Here is a 19,983-nt window from a genome sequence, read left to right on the forward strand (position 1 = left end):
TTCCTCTTTTCGCAACTTTCTGTTGCCAATTTTAGCAGAGGCTCCTGCACAGAAACCTTAAACTAATGAGATCCACATTTGTGTTTTTGTGTCTGTCTCTGAGCCCCCCCCCCCCCTACACACACAGGGTCTCTGTGTAGCCCTGGCTGTCCTGAAGTTCACTCTGTAGACCAGGCTGGCCTTGAACTCAGGGATCCACCTGCCTCTGCCTCCGGAACGCTGGGATTAGGAGTATGAACCACCACAGCAGGCAGGGTTTTTATTTTCTTATGTGTGTGTACACAGAAGTGGAGGTCAGAGGACAGCAATCAAGAGCTAGTCCTCTCCTCCCGCTCTGGTCCCCGGAATCAAAGCCAGGCTGCCACACTTGCCTGAAAGCCCCTTTACCCACAGCACAATGCCAGTAGCCCCCAAAGAGGAAAGAGCTAATATTGTTCCCCACTATAGGGAGACAGGGGAGACAGAGAGACAGGGGACACAAGGGGGAGACAGGGTGACAGGGTGACAGGGGAGACAGGGAGACATGGGAGACAGGGGACACAGGGGGAGACAGAGGGACAGGGGAGACGGAGGTGAGGAAGCTGCCTGGTGCCTGCAGAGGCCAGAAGAGGGGAGGACGGCACCCGATCTCCTGCAGCTGGGGTTCCAGGAGCTTGTGAGTTCTAGTCTCCCCTCCACACTTCCCCCCTCATGTTCCTAAGACGAACCCATTTCTGGTTTTAACTCGAAAGTGAAAGATGGTGGCTTAAGTCAACTTGCTGTTAGAATAGGCAACATTTGACCAAGTTTCGTCTCGGAAGACACAGGATTAAACTGGCCAGCCTGGTCTACACATGGAGTTCCATGGTAGCAGGGGCTATAGGGAGAGACCCTGGCAAGAAAAACGAAAAAAAAAAAAAAAAAAAAAGGTATTATTGCTAGTAAATTTCAACTTTAATGGTGTGTGTATGTGTATGTATGTATGTGTGTATGTGTGTGTATGTATGTGTGTGTGTATGTGTGTGTATGTATGTGTGTGTGGGTATGTGTGCATGTGTGTGCGCAGGGAGCAAAGGCGTGGGCTGCCATTACAGGGCCATCTATTTATCAAAACAAGGGATTTTCCTGAAGAAAATGCTTACTTGGAATTCACAGCAATTCTCCTGCCTCAGCTTGGATGAATGATCTTCATCACCACCATGGACTTTTACTGAATTCAAGATTTTGTTGGGATAATACTGTAGTTTGCTCCGTCAGGTGGTGGCCCTGCATGCCTTTCCAGCACTTGGGAGGCAGAGGTAGGAAGATCTGTGTGAGCTCAAGGCCAGCCTGGTCTACAGATCTGGTCCAGGAGAGCCAGAGCCATAAAGAGAAACCCTGTCTTGAAAAACAAGAAGAAAGAAGAAAGAAGAAGGAGGAGGAGGAGGAGGGAGGAGAGGAGGAGGAGGAGGAGGAGGAGGGGAAGAAAGAAGAGGAAGAAGAAGAAAAAAAGAAAAAAGAGGAAAATAAAAACAGAATAAGTAAATTCTATAAAATAATAATAAGGGAAAAACCTTCAAATTGGGTCTGAGAAATTTTTTGTTGTTGTTTAAATTCAAATTTGACATGAAATATTTCATGGTGGTGGCACACGCCTTTAATCCCAGCACTCGGGAGGCAGAGGCAGGTGGGTTGCTGTGAGTTCGAGGCCAGCCTGGTCCACAGAGCGAGTCCAGGTCAGCCAGGGCTACACAGAGATACCCTGTCTCGAAAAAAAAAAGAAAAAAAGAATAAAAATAAATATTTCTCTAGAATGTAATGTCTTAACTTTTGGGTTTCTTTTAAATCGTAAGTTGTTTTCAAAACAAAGAGTTCCAGTCTAGAACGTAATTTTCCATTATTACAGGACCAGTAGAATAACTGTGTCCTGGGGGGGTGGGGGATGGGCACCCATCAAACAGCCTAGTTCAGCCTCAGGGACTCTTGACAGTTACGTCCTGCCAATCAGCCGCTAGGGGCGTGGCGTCGCTGGGTGGGACCACAATGGTGAGAGGTAGAGAAGGTGACAGACGACCAGACTGCAGTGCCACAGGCCCAGGTCCTAGCGCGGCCCTTGGGGACCCCGAGGCCTAGCCCTGGGCACCGCGCTGGACAGGGCTTGCGTCACGTACGGCGACTTCACGGAGGTCCCGCCCCCTCCCACGCCGTGACGGCCCGAGGGCGGGGCTCGCCCGGGCTCTAACCAATCCTCCGTGCGGCCGAACGCCATCCGTTTTCCTACATTGACCAATCAGAGTCTTGTGGAGGCGGGACGGCTCTGCGGCTTCCTGTCTCAGCGCCCGCAGAGTGACGCAAATACTCGAGGGCGGGAGTCTACGAGCGCCCCGACTAATCACCAACGGAAACCTTCCGTCTGTCTTTCCCCGCTCGCCAATCAGAAGCCGGAGAAGGCGGGAGGTATTGTTTTCCCCGCCCCCCCCTCCCCGCCTCCGTGGCCCCACCTCATTCCTCCGTCGCCTCACGCTACTGCGTTCACGCCTGCGTGTAGGGGCGTGGCCTGCCATGACGACGCATATAAAAGCGGGCGTCGGCGCCGGCGCCATTTTGCGAACGGCGAGCAGCGGCGCGGAGAGTGCAGCGGAGGTTTTGCTGGTTTCGGACCCCAGCGGCCGGATGGTGAAATCCTCCCTGCAGCGGATTCTCAACAGCCACTGCTTCGCCCAGAGAGAAGGAAGGGGACAAACGCAGCGCCACGCTCCACGCCAGCCGCATCATGCCGCTTCTCAGTCAGCACAGCCGCGGCGGCTGCAGCAGCGAGAGGTAAGAGCCCTGCCCCCCCGCCCCCCGCCGCGGCGAAGCTTCCAGAAGCAAAGCTGCCAGAAGCAGCGTCCGCGCAGGCCCCGGAGGGGGAAGCGCAGTACGCGCAGGCCCGGAGCGGGGTCGGCCTCGGGGCGCCAGATAAGTCTCGGCAGCGCGAGATCCGCCCCTTTGTGGCGGCCACAATCACGCCGAGGGCGGGGCGGGGCGGGGCCTGTGGCGCGGGTCACGGGCTCGGATTTGGGATTCGAGTGGGATTAGGAAGTCACAGGTCGAGGGCTCGGGGTTGGTTAGGCTGGAGGACGGGAGGCGTCGTTGCGCGAAAGTCTGGGGTCCGACTTGGGGTTCGAGTCAGATTCAAGTGGTTGCGAGATGAGCCCTAGATTTGGGAAGGAGATTAGAAACCCGAATGTGGGGGTTGCCTTTCTGATCTGTGACTCAGTTCTGCTGTCAGGTGGTGGAGAGTTTGGGGTTAGATGGGCGGGTGCTTGGGTTGGTAAATAGTATGTTTTCTAGAGGAGGGGCTCCTGTCGGGTCTGGAAAAATTTCGCAGAAGACCCGGGTTTGAGGTGCTTTGGGAGGGACTCCGGTTACATACTTGGCCCCATGTTGAGGACTCACTTAATGGTAGAATCTGGGATCTGATTTGCTGTATTGGGGGGAGGAGCTTGTGTCGGTTTCGGGGCAACGGTCACAGGTTACAGGGAGGCTGGGGTTAGATTTAGGGTTTAGGTTGGATTTGGTGAAAAAACGTTGACTGCGGTATTGCGGAGGGACTGGTTAGCATTAGGAGCACCTAGGAAGTGGTCAGGTTTGGGGGGGGGCTCAAGGTGCTAACTTGTGAGGGCATGGTGTCAGTGTTTGGGGGTGGCAGGGGCCAGAGTCTGGTTCTGGGCAGGGGTGTGAACTCTGGGCTCACTGGGCAGTTAAAAGTCAGTGCAGGGACTTGGGTGGGATGGAGAGTCTCACCTGAAGGGTATGGGGTGGGGACTAGTTTGGGGTGGCAGTGTGAAATGGAGGGCACTTGGGTTTGTCTGCGGCTCCAGAGCATGATAGAGGTGTCAGGTGCGGTGGAGTTAGGGATCACTGGGAGCTGCTGCTTGGGAGCTGGGGAGGGCTGGGCCTGAGTCTGGAAAGGAGCCAGTGGCCTGGTGTGAGAGGCAGAGCTGGCAGCATGGGGAGTGGGGTGGACCACAGTGCTGAGGTGACACAGCCTGAGGTCTTGAAGGGCAGAGCCACAGAGGTGAGGGGCAGTGACCCGGGACCACTGACTCCAGTCTTGAGTGGCCCAGGACTGCCACCTGAGCACTGTCTCTGCTGCAGTTCTAGGGTCGCCCTTCATTGCTGTAGTAACCTGGGTCCGGGGCCTCGGTGGTGCTCCTGATGTCCCTCACCCACCCCTGAAGATCCCAGGTGGGCGAGGGAACAGTCAGCGGGATCACAGTCTTTCAGCTAGCATCCTGTACTCCGTGAGTACCTTTGGGGAGTCTGGGGGGGCTGTCAGTGGCACAGCAGGCTGGCCATCCTCACAGCCCTGCTCCTCCAGGATGAGCGGCTGAATGTGACAGAGGAGCCAACGTCTAACGACAAGACCAGGGTCCTGAGCATCCAGTCCACGCTCACGGAGGCCAAGCAGGTCACCTGGAGGGCGGTGTGGAACGGTGGCGGCCTCTACATCGAGCTCCCAGCTGGGCCTCTGCCTGAGGGCAGCAAGGACAGGTGGGTCACTTCCCGTTGGGGCTGAAGGGATCTGGGTCCTGGCTACAGGTGGCTCATGGCCCCGTGCTGTCCTCAGTTTTGCAGCTCTCCTGGAGTTTGCAGAGGAGCAGCTCCGGGCTGACCACGTTTTCATCTGCTTCCCCAAGAACCGCGAGGACAGAGGTGGGTGTCACGGTGAGGCCCTGGGGAGGGAAGCTGTAACACCCCAAGCTCTGACCCCGTGTCCCCCACAGCCGCCCTACTTCGAACCTTCAGCTTTCTTGGCTTTGAGATTGTGAGACCCGGGCATCCCCTCGTCCCCAAGAGACCCGACGCTTGCTTCATGGTCTACACGCTGGAGAGAGAGGACCCGGGCGAGGAGGACTAGGTGCCAGCGCTGCCCACTGTCCCTGCGCCCTCTCCTGGGTCTGTCCACATGTGATTGTGCAGAATAAACGCTCACTCCATTAGCGGGGTGCTTCTTCGAGCTGAATGCTGTGTTTGTCACACTCAAGTGTTGGCTTTAATTCTAAATAAAGGTTTCTATTTTACTTTTTTATTGCTGTTTAAGATGGTCAGGTGACCTGTGCTAGAGCAGCCTCCTTTGAAGTCTGGCAAGATAGATAGTGTCACCTCCCCTCGCTCAAACCCAATAAAGTGATCTCGTTCATTGGCTGTGTCTGTGTCCTGCCCCTGGGGCTGGGTCGGGCTCCTGTCAGTTGTTGTCCAGGGTCCCCACCAGGGAGGAGGTTTCCTGGGGTCTTGCAGCCCTGGCCTCCAGTCACTGCTGAGTCCCTGCTTAAGTAGGTGATGGGCCTGAGGTGTCCAGGACACTTGTGGGGTCTGTGATCGTTCCTTGGGCAACTGGCTGAAAGTGGAGGATACAGAGTACAGGGCTGCAGTGTTGCCTGCTGGCCACTGTGGGGTGGGGTGGGGGACAGCCTGGGCAGGGGTGCCTTGTTCACTGGAGCCATGCAGGGTTGGAGCTGGATTGTAGACAGGACAGGGAGCTGGAATGCAGCATTACTGCTTACAGTGGGTTAGAGGATCCAGCAAGGGTGCATGCAGGGCGGGCCAGGAAAGTAGCAGCTGTGACGAGTGTAGCCCTGAGGGCACTAGGGAACAGTGGCTGAACAGGAAAAGGTGCAGGGTTTCTGTGTAAGCCTTTTTCACCCCTTTGCTGGGGTTTGAAAAACCAGTGCACAGTGCCACATGGTGCCGGGCTCTGCGTCTCATAGGACCCACCACATTGGGGACCAGTGGATAGATTGGGAGAACTTGGCCACAAGAAGTAATTTATGTGCAAGTAGCTGGGCATGTGTGGGTGTACATGGGCCTGGGCCACCCCAAGTTTCAGGCATCAAAGACCCTCAGAATATCTTCCGTGTGTGGTTGCACAGCTGGCTGTCTAGTCACTGAGGTGACTGCCTGCTTTCATGGAGACCTGGACACCTGGCCAGCAGCACAGATCCTTTGTTTTTCAGATAGGGTCCTTCATAGCCAGGCTAGCCTTAGGTTTCCTATGTGGTCAAGGGGTGGATGACCTGAGTGTTGGGGTGACAGGCATGTGCTGCTACCCCAGCTTTTTTGCTTTAACCAAGAAGCAATGCATGGTTGCCTGGGACCCTGATAGGTTTCAGCCAATGACAGCCACACTCACAGGGGTGTTGGGGGCCACCAGGGTCTCAGCAAGTCAGCTGTGTGAGAGCCACCAGTCACATCGTGGGTGTCAGGATGACCTGCACATCTGCCAGTGCCCACATAGGCAGAGATGTTAGCACGCAGGAACCTGATAGTCCAAGCCTTGGGGGTCAGGTTAGGGATCTGGGCTCCCTGTTTCCCAGCAGGCATCTCTCCCTGTCCAAGGCCTCTCAGAAACAGCTACAAGGCTATAGCTGTTGTCCTAGTATCTGAGGGCTGGGACAGGAGGATTTGAGTTCCAAGTTCCATGCCAGCCTTGTCTACACAGCCAGCGCAAAAGGTGGGGCCTATCCTCAGCAAAAGTGCCATTCAAGCCTGAAAAACTGCCTTTCTGCTCAGGAACCCCAGGTAGGAGACAGTCACCTCCCGAATTCACATTCATTTTGCCCTGCTCCCAAAGAGGTGTGGTCAGAGACATGTCCAGCGACCTCACTGGGTACACAGGTCATGTGCAGTGTTAACAGCAGACAGACCCAAGAGGCTGCCAGGCAGCCAGCTACTGCCTGGCCTCCCCAGCAAGGCCAAGACAGCGCTTTCTTCCTCTCTACATCTCTCACTTATTTAGATTTTATTTATTTTATGTCGGAGTGCTCTATCGTCATGTACACCTGCTCACCAGAAGAGGGCACTAGAGGGCATAGATGGTTGTGAGCCGCCGTGTGGTTGCTGGGAATTGAACTCAGGACCTCTGGGAGAGCAGTCAGTGCTCTTAACTACTGAGCCATCTCTCCAGCCCACTTCTCTGCCTCTTGAGACAATATCATTGTGTAACTCTGGGTGGCATATAACTGGCAGTGTAGGCCAAGCTGGCCACAAAGATGCACTTGCCTCTGCCCCTCAAGTCCTGGGGTTAAAAAGGTAAGTGCCGCCATGTCTGGTTAATTTTAATTTTAATTGTATATGCAAGTATGTGTGTGCCACCTGTGTGGAGTTGCCTGAGGAGACCATGGGCATTGGGTTAGCTACAGTTGGAGTTACAGGCCATTGCACTCCAGAATCCCGGGCCAAAGTCAGATCTTGCAAAGCCATACATGCTCCATCCAGCCCCTAGGTCTCCTTTGTGGTGCTGGGGATGAACTCCGTTTCTCATGCTCAACAACTATTTGTCAATGACCACGCCCCCAGCCCCTCACTGGGGATTCTAGGCGGGGCTCCACCCCTGAGCCAGTCTGTTTTTCCTTTCTAGAATTTTTGTTTTTATTTTTTTGGTTTCTTGTAGTCCTGGCTGTCCTGGAAGCCTCTCTGTAGACCAGGCTGGCCTCAAAGATCCGCCAGCCTCTGCCCCCTGAGTGCTAGGATTCCAAGCATGTGCCACCACCATCCACCTCCTACTTGAGCTTGTATTTTGAGGCAGGATCTCAACATGCAAGCTTGCCTTGAAGTAATGCTGCCCCAGCCTCCCAAATAGCTGGGATAACAGGCTTGGACCACAAGCTGGGAAATGGTGTGTTCTTGTTTGGACCATAAAGTGCTTGTGGCCTAGAACAGTGAGTGTGCAGGCTTCTTGCCCAGCCTGCGTATCTGCCCCAGCGGGGTTCCTGAGTAGGGCTGCTGGCTGAGGGTGGGGTGGGCTGGCCAGGAAGGCGCTGTTAATTCAGCAACTCCCCTTGTGTGCCTCCAGCTGCTCTTGCTGTTGTGGTGACTTGGGGCGCATGTACACAGCACATGTGCACAGATCGTGGAGGAGACGAAAGTACTTTGCTCCAAGGGCCCACTGAGACGGAGACGTCACCTGGACTCTAGTCCTGTGGCAGCACCTGCATGGTGCTGTGTGGTCCTCGTGGCCCGTTTGTCCTTGCTGACTCGTTCTCTCACCTGTGAAGCAGCAATGTCAGTCATCTTTCGGGGTGCTGGGAAACACCCACCACAGGTCTGAGATCGGGACAGAACGTCCTGTCCAGAGAACAGGAAGACACATGGAGACATGGTCCCCCAAGAACTCAGCAACAACTGGGGCCCCCTCTACCCAGGTGTCAGACCCACGCAGACAGGCCAGACCCAGGATGGGACCTTCCCAGGGCTACCTCTCACCTCTGGCGCCCTCAAGGATGGGATGTTGTGGGGACAGAAGCCAGGAGGTGAGATGCTGAAGTGAGCAGGCCCTAGGGCAGGGGAGGTGCAAAAATGAATGTGGTGGCATACAATTGTCACCCAGCACCCACTGGAGAGTGACTTCAAGGTCACCATCAGCTACATAGTAAGTTTGAGACCAGACTAGGCTATGTGAGTTTGTCTTCAAAAATAATAGATAAGGAATAAATCATAAAAGGACAGGCTGGGTTCTCTAGCCAGGTGCTCCGGTGCCTTCTCTTTATAGAAAAATACAAGCAAAGCAGCACATCGTGCGGCCTTCGCTTCCCCGAGGTTTGTGTCTTCTTTGGTGGGGCATCTAGAAGGTCCCTGGTGCCTCCGTCCAGTACAGAGCTGTGGGCTATCTTTAGGGAACTCCCCAACCCTCTCCTGACTTGCTGTGTGGCTGTGGGAAAATCACTGTCCCCCTCAGTGCCTCAGTAAAGGTGTTCACCTCCCAGATCCTGCCTGCCACAGTCACCTACACTCTGTCTCCCTCAGTAGCCCACCTGCCCTTGAACTCCCGAAGCTCTGACTCAGCCTCCTAGTGTGAGATAACAGCCGTGTTACACAGCTGCTGGTGACACCAAGTGTCTGAGGTGCTGGGGACAGCCAGGGCTTCCCGCATGCAAGGTGAGCCCCAGCCCTGACTCTAAACATTTCAGCTTCCAAGCTGAGGCCGACCCTGAAGTCCTGATCCTCCTACCTCCACCTCCAGTATCTGGTCACCTGGTGTGCGTCACGACTGACTCTGCCACCACCAGCTTCTCTCCTGCATCATGCTTGCAATCGGAGTCACGTAGCTTCCAAACTTCAACGAAGGGACCCAGCCACCATGTCTCCCACCCCCACCCCTACTATGGTAATAATAATACCTAAAAAATTGACTTGTATTAAATCAGGTTTTTTTTATTGGATTTCAGTCAAACACAGCAGAGGATAAGAGGTTGTTGAGACTGGGGAACCCCACTGTATTGTACTGACACTTTGTGAACCCTAACCTTGCCCGGAGTGCACCCCTCCTGTCTTTTAATGACTCTAAAGGCACTTGGATTTCGTTGGTGGTTGTTTTGAGGGCCCTGGGGTTGCCATAGCAACGGAGGCTTAGAAGAGGATGCTCCAGGACCAAAGGGGTCAATCCTGTAGGGGCTCAGGGGTGGAGTTTGGAAATGTCATTCCACCCAGTCACTCACATCCTGGGGACCCTTTTTTATGGATGCAAAGGTTAGAGAAGGCAGGACCAGAGGGCACCCACATTCCCAGCCAAGTTCAGACCAGCCAAGCCTGACCTGAGTCTTTCCTTGCATGAAGTTGACTTTCTGTCTGGACACAATTGGGGGCCTCTGCAAGGCCTGGCCTTGGCACGGAGGCAAAGGTGGCAAGTTCAGACCTGGAGGGTCCCAGTGGACCACAGTCGTCACAGCTGGGCAGGTAGGAGGAGAGCTGCAGTCTTACCATGTCCACGTCTTCCTGGTTTCTGGCCAAGTCCCACAAAGTCCCCTCTGTCAACAGTGTCCTAACTATGAACGGGCAGAGGCGGGGCTGGGGAGGAACTTGTGTGGGAGAGGCTACTGGGTCATGACCTGTTGGACCTCTGAGCGCTCCAATCCACCCCTGCCTCTGGCCACGCCCCACCATCCCAGAGTGGGCATGGCTGGCCTGAGAGGCTCCTAGGATGTCCATCCTAGGACACCTGCTGGCAGATGTCCATCCAGAGGGGTCATGGGCACATGGCTTCTCCTGGCAGGTGGCCCCACTGGGCCAGAAGTTCCTGGGGAAATGGAGGGTGGGGGCAGGGCTCCCAGGGTGGCTGCGAGCCTGGGGGAGCCCTGGGTTGGCCAAGTAGCAGTGAGCAGGAGCTGGACCACTGCAGTCCCTACTATAGCCCTGGGCCATGTGTGTGACACAGGTTGTGTCACAGCCCAGGAGGAACCACTCGACAAACTGTCCTGTGCCCCAGGACCCCACTATAGGCATTTGGGGGACCTGACTGTTGAGTAGCGCAAACAGAGGACAAAGGACTTGGAGGCCACAACCTGCACCTGCATAAGGAACCTTGGACCCTGAGTGTCCCCAGCACTTCCGGTCCCTGCACAGCAGCAGCCGTAACAGAGGGCGGGAAAGACAGGTTGAAACCCTTAGAAAACACTTCAGGAACTGCAAAAGGTGTGATCTGCTGGAAAACAGTCCGCAGATGTCTACAAAAAAACGTCGAAGTCCTGCCTGTGAGCTGACTTGTAGCAGCCGTGGTGCCTAACCCCTGGGAAAAAATATGCATAGGTGGAAATTATCTGGTCGGAGGTCTCACACCCCAAGCCCACCAATGGGGTCGGTTCAGATCATCTTCATGTTGAACTTGCGCGCGCCTCCCTGGCCGGCCGCGGCCGCCGGACCGTCCACCTTGCGGAAGGAATATTCCACGGAGAAGTTATTCTTGTGCTGCCCACGGCCGCGGCTCCACACAAAGAGCAGCAGGAAGCAGAAGAGGACCACGCCCAGGAAGGTGATGCACCCCATGGCGGTGGACACCAGGATGGTGGTGAGGTCCAGCGGGAACCGGACGCCCACCTGCGTCTCGTTGTGCCCTTCGCCCTGGGTCCGGTTGGCGGCCAGCTGGACGGTCAAGGTGGCGAAATAGGTGTCGTTACCCCCTGCGTTGCTGGCCACGCACGTGTAGGTGCCACTGTCCTGGGGCCGCGTGTCCGCGATGGCCAGCGTGCCCCCGGGCAGCACGCGTGCCCGGCCCCGGCTGGCGGTCGACACCGTGTGGTGCTGGGGCGTCACCCAGGCCACCGTGGGCGCGGGCTCGCCCTCGGCGCGGCACAGGAAGCGCACGTCGTCGCCCTCGGTGGCGGTAACGTGCTGCAGCCGCCTCTCCCGGATCTTGGGCTTGCGACACACGAAGTACTCAAAGAGCACGGAGTCGGGGAGGTTGTGCAGAGCGTCGCCGCGCACCTCGGCGGGGGTGGCGCAGGCGGGGAGCCTGCCGTCGAAGTTCAGGGTCTTCCGCCTCTGCACGATCCACAGCAGGCGACAGTCGCAGGCCAGCGGGTTGCCGTCCACGCGCAGCGTCTCCAGCGTGTTCACCGAGTGGAACGTGTTCTCCTCCAGCGTGGACAGCAGATTGTCTGACAGGTTGAGCAGGCGGATCTGTCGCAGCCCCACGAAGGCCTGTGGCTCAATGACGGCCAGCAGGGCCCCGGCTAGGTGCAGTTCGCGCAGGCGCACGAGGTCTCGGAACGAGCCGCGTGGCACCGTGCTGATGGGGTTGTGCGACAGGTTGAGGCACGTGAGGTGGGCCTGCTGTCGCAGCGCGGCGGCGGGCACAGCCGTGATGTTTGTGTGCGTGATGGACAGCGACGTGAGGTTCAGCCCACGCAGGCTGCCTGGGGCCACCTCCTCCAACAGCGGCCAGTTGTCGATCTCCAGATGCGAGAGGCCCGGAAGCTTCTGGAAGTTCTGGTCCTCCAGGGCGGGGATAGCCAGGTGGCGGAGGCGCAGAGCGCCCAGGCCCCGCAGGTGGCCCAGCGACTCTGGGGACAGCGACGTGAGGTTGCAGCGCTCCAGCGTGAGCTCAGCCAGCCCCAGCAGCCCCGCGAAGGCCCTGCGGGAAATGAACACCAGGTCGTTGTCGCCCACCTCCAGCCGCCGCAGGCTGCGCAGGTCCTGGAAGCTGAAATCCAACAGGATGACCAGCTTGTTCTCGCTCAGGTCCAGCAGCGTGAGGCTGTCCAGGTGCGTGAACACGCCGGGAGGGATGAGCTTCAGCTGGTTGCCACGGAGACGCAGGATGCGCAGGCGGGGCAGGTTGGCGAAGGCCCCAGGCTCCACGTGGGCGATCACGTTGTGGTTGAGGTCCAGCTCCTCCAGGGTGGGCAGCGACGCCAGGTCCCCGGGGTTCAGGCAGCGGATGCGGTTGCGGCTCAGCTCCAGCAGGCGCGTCTCAGCCGGGATGCCCTCGGGGATGGCGGTCAGCCGGCGGCGCCCACAGGCCACGGTGCGTGTGGACGCCGAGCACTCGCAGCGCGCGGGGCAGCCCGCAGCCAGGGGCGCCGTGGGCAGCAGCAGCAAGTGCAAGCCCAACATGCGCAGCCAGCAGGTCATGGTGTAGGGTCTGGGCCTAGGGCCACGCCAGCATCGTCCAGGACACCTGGAATGGGACCCGCGGGGGGGGGGACACACATCAGGGACGCTGACCCACGATCTCAACACGGATGCCCACAGTGACAGTATGCGTGATAGAAACTCGGAGCCCACGGACAAACAGCAGGAACAGCCTGGGCCATCCACAGTGGAGTATTACTCAGCAGTGAAATGGAGCGAGGCTCCGACATACACCTGCAGGCCCCTTGAGGACATTGTGCTCCATGAGAAACCGAGTCCCCAAAGGCCACTCAGTGAGAATTCGAGAAACACTCAGAACAAGTGGGTGGGGCTAAAAAGAAGCTTGCTCGTAAGCCCAGGATGAGCTCACTGGTAGACCAGGCTGGCCCTACCTAGCAGAGGCTGATTTTGAAGATGGAGGCTGAGCTGGGTGGTATACCTATGCTTCAGAACCTAACAGACAGGAAGGTCCCTGCCCAGCACCTTAGAGGGACCAGGCCTAGTGGACACTGAGTTTGGCTGTCTGGAGTCTGGGACTCTGACAGGTGGGCCCCCCAATTGGTGACTCATGGTAACTCTCAGTGGCTACGAGAAAGCATTCTAGGGTGGAGGGACAGCCAGGACAAAAGCCCTAAGACTGGATGGAGGAAGACTGAGGGAGCTACAGATGGAGGAAGACTGACGGAGCTACAGGTGGGGATGGATGGCGGGAGAACCCTGCAGTGCCTGCCTGACTAGGCTGGACCCCTGTTTCCCCCAGGTAGCCTGACTGTAGCTGGGACCCAGGGGTTGAGGTGGTGGAGGGACAGCTGGACTCAGCTGCCTGGCCTCTTTTGCAACACGGCTTTCCATCTGCCAGGCAGCTATTTATGGCATCTTAGCAGCTGAAGCCCCCCAGGCAAGACTACTAGTCTGTGCGGGCCTCCCTGTCTCCTCAGTGTTCCACAGAGCATACCGGCAGCCTTGCTGACTGAGTAAGCCAGGCTTATGAGGCTGACCTGAAGGCGCAGGCACAAAGGAGAGAGCCACTGCCTGGAATCCCCCAGTGAGGGGCTGGGGGCGTGGTCAGGGGTGGAGCCCTGCCTAAATCCTGTCTTCTGTCTCTCTTTTTGGAGACAGGGTATCTCTGTGTGACCCTCGCTGTCCTGGACTCACTTTGTAGACCATGCTGACCTTGAACTCAGAAATCTGCCTGCCTCTGCCTCCCAAGAGATTAAAGGCCTGCGCTACTATGCCCAGCTGCGTCTGTCTTTCCTGTTGTATGTTCACTCGTATGGATCCCAGAGTTAGACACAGTCTTGTGCATTCATTCTCGATCTTGTGTTTTGAGACATGTCTCTCAGTGGGACCCAACGTCTGCTGATTGAGCCAGACTGTTCTGCCACAAGCTCCAGGGGTGGTCCTCTTACTTTTTTTAGACAGAAGTGTGCCTTTGTGCCATCTTCTTATGTGGGGTGCGGGGATTTGAACTCAGGTCTTTCGACTTGCACAACAAGCATTTCACCGCTGAGCCATCACCGTCACCTCTTTGCCTCACAGCCACACAAGTGTCCACTCCTTGTATCCCAGCCCCTCGCAGACTTTGCTGTGTGTATATTTTTTGGGAGGATGGGACTTCAAGTAGCCCAGGCTGGCCTGGAGCGGTCTATGTGGCTGGTCTTGAATACCTGATCTTAGTCTCTGCCTCCAGAGTACCTAGGCTAGGAAAAGACCCTCAAGTTCTGGCAAACATGGCCAAGCACTGACAGGTCAGGTGTCTCTGGGTCGCAGCCACTGAACCACAGCCTCCCTGTGTGATCACTGACGGCCCCTGCACCCGCTCTGGCCTCCACTTGTCAAACCTCAGCCACAAGATCCCTCCAGGGCTCAGCGAGTGCTCTCCCTATAATTACTCCACCACGCAGGGACAGCAGATCTCTTGAGCCAGCCCAGCAGGGGCCACTCAAAGGGTGACCTAGTTTTTCAACTCTAACCTCTCCTGGCAGGCCAGCTCCTGTCATCTCCTCCAAAGAATGTTAGAAAAACAGCAGGGGTGAAGGGAGGGTGGGAAGGGGGGGCGGGCAGCTGTCTGAGGCAACTGCCCGCTCTCAACTTGGACCCAGCCCTTTCTTACTGTGTGCTTACTGAGGGGCCTGATTTGCCCTCTCTGGGTGTTTGCTGACTGAGGCGTGGGGGGGGGGGAGTTGGGAACGCCCTCCCCACCTCTGCACACTTAAGGGTGCTGGATGGCACTGGCAGGCGTGATAGGAGCCCTGGAAGACCTGAGGATCATTGTAGGGTCAGAACCTTCTGGATTGCTGGTGCCTGATGTCTAAGAAGGCAGGCAGAGAGAAGGCTTCCGGGCCACTGGGAATGGGGCTGGGGGGCTGTGCCTAGCTTAATGGGCTGATCTCTCTGTCACACCTCTTGCCCTGTGGCCTTGGGGGACAGACACCTACAAAGACATCTTTGTAGGTCCTGGCCCCAGGTGAAGTGTCTCTCACCTTCTGAGGACTCAACCAACTATTGTGAGGCTTTTTTGTTCTTGCTGTTGACTTTGAGACTAGCTCAGAGAGACCTACAGCCAGACCTCCGGCTGTTGTCAATCCTGCACTTGCTTCAGCCTCCCTGACAAGCCCTGACAGCCGTGAGGCAGTAGCACTGGCTAAGTACTCTGTCACTTGCCTGTCCTGTGTGAGTGCCCCTGGGCCCCTCTCAATCCGGCTCCAAGGATAGGGACCTCTCTGGTGTCTCCCAGATTTGTCCCTCACATCTGAAGCTCACACCTGGGGATTTTGAGCTGTCCTGGCTCCACTCTGTGTCTGACAAGCCAGAAAAAAAGGGGTGTTTTGCTCAACCCCTAGAGCAACCTACCAGGCAGTTCTGTCAAAGAAATAAAAATAAAAAGACACCTCAAATCTATGGGAACAGTGGCCCACACCTGCTACCTCATCTTCCCAGAGGCGGAGGAAGGACCAGTCAGTTCCAGGACAACCCACACCTTAGTGAGCTGCTCCCTCAAAACAAACGGGAGGGGCTGGGGACGGCTCATCCGGCAGAGCACAGCACCCATGGGGCAGCTCACAACCCCCTGTAACTCTATTTCCAGGGCTCTGATGCCCTCTTCTGGTTTCCTAGGGGCACTGCACACAGGTGCTGCACGGTCCGGCAAAATACTCTACACATAAAATAAATACACCAGTTTGGGGGGCATTAGCCGGGCATGGTGGTGCATTCCTTTAATCCCAGCACTCGGAAAGCGGATGCAGGTGGATCTCAGTGAATTTGAGGCCAGCCAGAGTGAGCTATAGGACAGCCAAGGCTACACAGAGAAACCCTGCCTCAAAAATAAATAAATAATTAATTAAAAAAGAAAGAAAACAACAAACAACCAAGAAATAAAAAACAGACCCATATCCCCTAAACCCAAATAAAAAAAAATTTTTTTTTGTTTTTTGTTTTTTTTTTTTTTTTTTGGTTTTTCGAGACAGGGTCTCTCTGTGTAGCCTTGGCTGTCCTGGACTAAATAAAATTTTTTTAATTTATAAAGAAAAACAGAAAAAGAAAGCTGGAGAGTGGCTCAGGGGTAAACCCCAACACGGAATCCCCCAGTGAAGGGCTGGGGGCGTGGCCAGGGGGTGGAACACTGGCCTAGCCTGCAAGAGACCCCGATGCTAACACCACAAAACTAAAAATAAAAAAAGTATAACAAAGGGGCAGCTTTGTCCCAAAGGCCCCTCAGAGGCTGCGCACCTGACCACAGGGGCAGATAGCTGCCTCAGGGACCAGAAGCTCGGGACTTCTGGCCTCTCACCCCGATGCCTATGGTGGAACTCTTGACGCCAGACTGTCTGGGCTGGCTCGTGCAGCCACCATTGAGACCGCCCTGGCTGGACTTTGGGGGGTCTGGCACGTCTGTCCGGTATGGACCCTGTGGAAGAAAGAGCCAGCCTAAGGCTTCAAGGACATGACTCATTAATATGCATGAGAAGCCACCGCAGCGGCTTGGCAGGGCCTGGAGCCTGGGCCGGTCCTGAGTGCTCACTGGTCACTGTCCTCCGAACCCGTAAGTCATGTCACCCTGAGCTGGAGCCCCACAATTTCAAGTGGATTCCCAGGGCCTCTAAGCACTTCCACATATAACAAACACCTCTAACTCAGACCTCCATCACCCCAAAAGAGACCCTCAGCACCACGAGTCATCATCCCTTCCTCTTTCCAGCCCCTGGGTACCTACAAATCCATCCTGGATATGTCCTATCATGGTGCCCCAGTGCATCCGACTGCATCCCTGTCGCTCACTGAGGGTGAACAGACAAAACAAATACAAATAACTAAATCACCTGAAGGCTGTGGAGAAAGTGAGGAGGGGTTGCAGAGCTGGGACCAGGTCACCCTGTCCCAGTCAGGGCCGGGGACAATAGGGAGGCTTGGCAGAACACGGGACAAGACAGTGGCTCATGGTCAGAAACGCGCTCTATGATGCACTTGCTGCCAAGGCCGGATCCACACGGTGGTGGAACGGACGAACATACTGCCACTAGTTGTCCTGTGACCTCCACATATGTGTTCACAGATGCACACCCCGGGTCCAGAGCTCTGCTCCGCCATGTCCCTCTTGAGTGCCAGTTTCCTGTTTTGCTGAAGGCTCAGCAGGGCCCCTGGGCTGGGGTGGGGAGCAAAACTCAGCTTGTCTGCTGACCGGCTTGCTTCTAGACCCTTCCACCTAGGTTAGAAGCAAATCTCCAACTCCCTCCCCCCAAAAGCTCAGGACTGCCCTGGATGCTCGGGGGCCCAGTGTCACCTTGGAGCTGTGACAAGGAGGGTGGCAGGAGATGAGAGCCCTGGGGTGCTACCTGGGCCAGCTCCACTGCCTGGGGCCTAGGGGGGGATGAGCTCCTATGGCAGGCGGTGGCTTCTTCAGCAGCTGGGGGAACTCGCACCCAGGGTCACTGTGGTTTGGGGGAGGGAGTGGCATGTGGCCTCTGGCAGCCAGGCACTGTTTCCTGTTGAGGGGAGGATGGGGTCGTCCCAGGGGTCCGACATCTGTGGAAGCCAGAGTGCAGAGGCCTGAGAGAGGCCCCCAAGATCTACACCCATGGAGCAGTTTAGAGGCCACAAGACTCTGAGGCCTTGGGAAAGGATGAACCCCAGCACTGTGGGGAGATGGGTCAGTGGCCACCTGCCCTTCAACCCTGGTCCCCCGCCACAATAAGAGAGTAGGGATAAACTGGGGGTGAGGACAGGCCTGGCAATACCCTGACACAGTACCCTCTCTCTCTGAGCCACACTTTTTGGGGACACTCTTCCAGCACCCCCCCCCCGCCCCAGCTCCAGGCCTGGAACATTCTTCTGTCCTAGATCTACGTTCTCCTGGGGCTTTTAATCCATGACAATTCATTAAAGCCCTAATTAGCCTCCCATCTGCCATGGGTCCCTGTCCACCGATTTGGGGGGTAGGGGGGCCTCCTGACCCAATTTCCTTAGTAGCCTGTGCCCGAGGGGCGTAGTGGGCTTCCCCGCCACAAAAGTGAAGGACAGGAAAGTTCTAGATGATCGAACACTTAAGCCCTCAGTGTATACAGTGTCCATTCATGCACCAGCCATGAGAACAGAAGCCATGACATTCATGGGAGGAGGGGAAAGGGACTCAGGCCAGAGTGATCACACCTTGGAATTTGAGCGTCACACCAGCTCTGTTTTTTTTTTTTTTTTTTAAAACTAAATCCCAACTTGTCAGTATTCTCAGCTCGAGATTGACATGGGAGGCGGTGGGCGGCTCACCCAGGCTGCCCACCCCAAACGCGCGGGGTTGCTGAGAAAAGTTCTCCTACCAGGCTGCCTACCTGGTGAGTCGGTAGTGAGTCAGGAGTGCCCGGGAGTGACAGCCCTGTGGGTAGAGGCACAAAAGCCTCAGCTTCGGGACCTTGTGTGCTCCCACCCTTCGAGGCGCGATCACATGCCTGGTTGCATCTGGGGGTGGGTGGCAGCGGCCACCCCCACTCTACAGATGGAAACACTGAGGCCAGCCGCGCATGCGTGCTGCACGGGTGGGAGCCGACTGTTCGAACTTCCCAGTGGCCCTGGCACAATCTCTGGGTGAGGGTGGAGCAGCCTTGACACCCCCTGATCCTGGAGGCGATGGGATGTCAATTGTAGGAAGGAACCAGGGACAGAAGAGCAACTAAAAAGCTGAGGGGACCCCCACTGAGCCTCCCACCCTATCCTAGGTGGTTTCCTCCCCCCCCCCCCCCCACCTCATTCGGGCCTCTGTGTGGAGGGGACACCCATGGGGTTATCTGAGACTATCCAAGCCAGGGCTGGGCTTTTTAAGCCTTCAGAACCCCCAAAAGGTTTCCAGCTGAGCCCCTCTGCCTCCTGTCATTCCACCCTTAACACCTTCTTACAACCCGTGCAGCCTAAAGCCTCCTCCCGGGAGTCCTCCTGGGTTACCTCTGCCTGACAGTTCTGCTCTGGCTAAAAGTTCCCATCGGGTTCCAAGCCCTAATAGCCCCACCAAACTGCAGGCATCGGATCCCTCCCCACCCCTCGCCCCCTGCCCTCCCCATCATGCAACTCGGAGCCACAGAGTCTCAGCCTGGGCTCTGGGTGCTGCCACCACGACCACCAAGAAACCACCTGGCATCAATGCAGCTTCCCAAATGCACCAGACCCCCAACTTCTGAGTCCTCCCCACAGGATGGAAGGACACCTGTGTCTTGGGGACTCTAAGATGGGGTGGGAACACCTGTCCAACTGGAACCCAAGCTCTGCACCTCCCAACTTGTTGAATGGGGCCCAGTGGCCTCCCTGGTCAGGCCCAGTACCCAGGGGACACCAGGCCTGGCCTCTGGGATGGGATGGACAGATGCTCCGACCACCGTGGCTGCTACGGGGCACAGGCCTGCCCAGTGGGGGGGCTCTACCCAGCACCGCAGTCCCTCCCCACGGGATCAGGACCCCAAATATGCTTGAGTCCTGCGTGCAGACCCTCCCCAATTCTCCTCGCGCACATTGCCCTGCACTGGCTGGCCGGCGATCTCAGGTGGCCAAGCCGCGGCTCCATCACGGGTGTCCCCCTGCCGCAGTGCGCATCCCCATTCCTCGTCCCCCAGGGTGCTCCCGGAGATGTGCCCCTCGATTCCCTAGGCTCTGTATCTCCAGAGGCGAGGAGGACCCCCGAAGTTTTCCGGGGGCCGCAGAAGGGCTAGAGAGAAGCGCGCTTGGGGGTTTGGGGGAGGGGGTCCCGGGAATGCAGCGCTGACACTCACCTGGGCGGCTCCTCCTCGGACAGGGCGCGGGGGCCGCTCGGAGCCGCCAGGAGCCACCGCCACCGCCGCCACCGCCGCCTCCCGGGCTCCGCCGTGCGCGTCCCCGCTGCGCATCCCCGTGCGCATGGCCAGGGCGCGCGCAGGCTGCAAGGGGCGCGCGCGACACGTGTTGGAGCAGGTTGGGGGCAGACGAGGACGCAGCCCCCGGGCACTCCGCGTGCCTGGCATCTCCGGGCCCTCCCGGCCTCCGCAGACACTGAGTACCGAGAAATGCTTGGGGGCTCCCCAGATAGGGCAGGTTGTCCCGTTGGAACCTTCTGGAAACCGCCAACTCTTTACTGTCCCCCCCCCTCCCAGGCCAGACCTCCTCCATCTGCAGGGAACT

General features: G+C 57.0%; 2 protein-coding genes across 2 annotated transcripts; one reads left to right on the top strand and one right to left on the bottom strand.

Annotated features, from left to right (window-relative positions):
* The first annotated feature begins 2,616 nt into the window (after positions 1 to 2,616).
* On the top strand, positions 2,617 to 5,143 carry Oaz1 (ornithine decarboxylase antizyme 1). Its single transcript, XM_051139665.1, is given in 7 exon segments — positions 2,617 to 2,679; positions 2,681 to 2,778; positions 4,099 to 4,156; positions 4,158 to 4,244; positions 4,322 to 4,494; positions 4,571 to 4,656; positions 4,728 to 5,143. Coding segments are annotated over 7 exon segments (684 nt in total). The 5' UTR covers positions 2,617 to 2,631; the 3' UTR covers positions 4,862 to 5,143.
* Positions 5,144 to 10,541: 5,398 nt separating this feature from the next.
* Positions 10,542 to 19,681, bottom strand: Lingo3 (leucine rich repeat and Ig domain containing 3). The gene is made up of 2 exons (XM_051139860.1): positions 19,599 to 19,681; positions 10,542 to 12,394 (listed from the first exon to the last, which is right to left on the bottom strand). The coding sequence occupies exon 2, from the start codon at positions 12,346 to 12,348 to the stop codon at positions 10,579 to 10,581; it is 1,770 nt and encodes a 589-aa protein (XP_050995817.1). The 5' UTR covers positions 12,349 to 12,394; positions 19,599 to 19,681; the 3' UTR covers positions 10,542 to 10,578.
* Between the last annotated feature and the right edge of the window lie 302 nt (positions 19,682 to 19,983).

Source organism: Acomys russatus, chromosome 31 (assembly GCF_903995435.1).
Source record: "Acomys russatus chromosome 31, mAcoRus1.1, whole genome shotgun sequence".
Taxonomy (NCBI): Eukaryota; Metazoa; Chordata; class Mammalia; order Rodentia; family Muridae; genus Acomys; species Acomys russatus.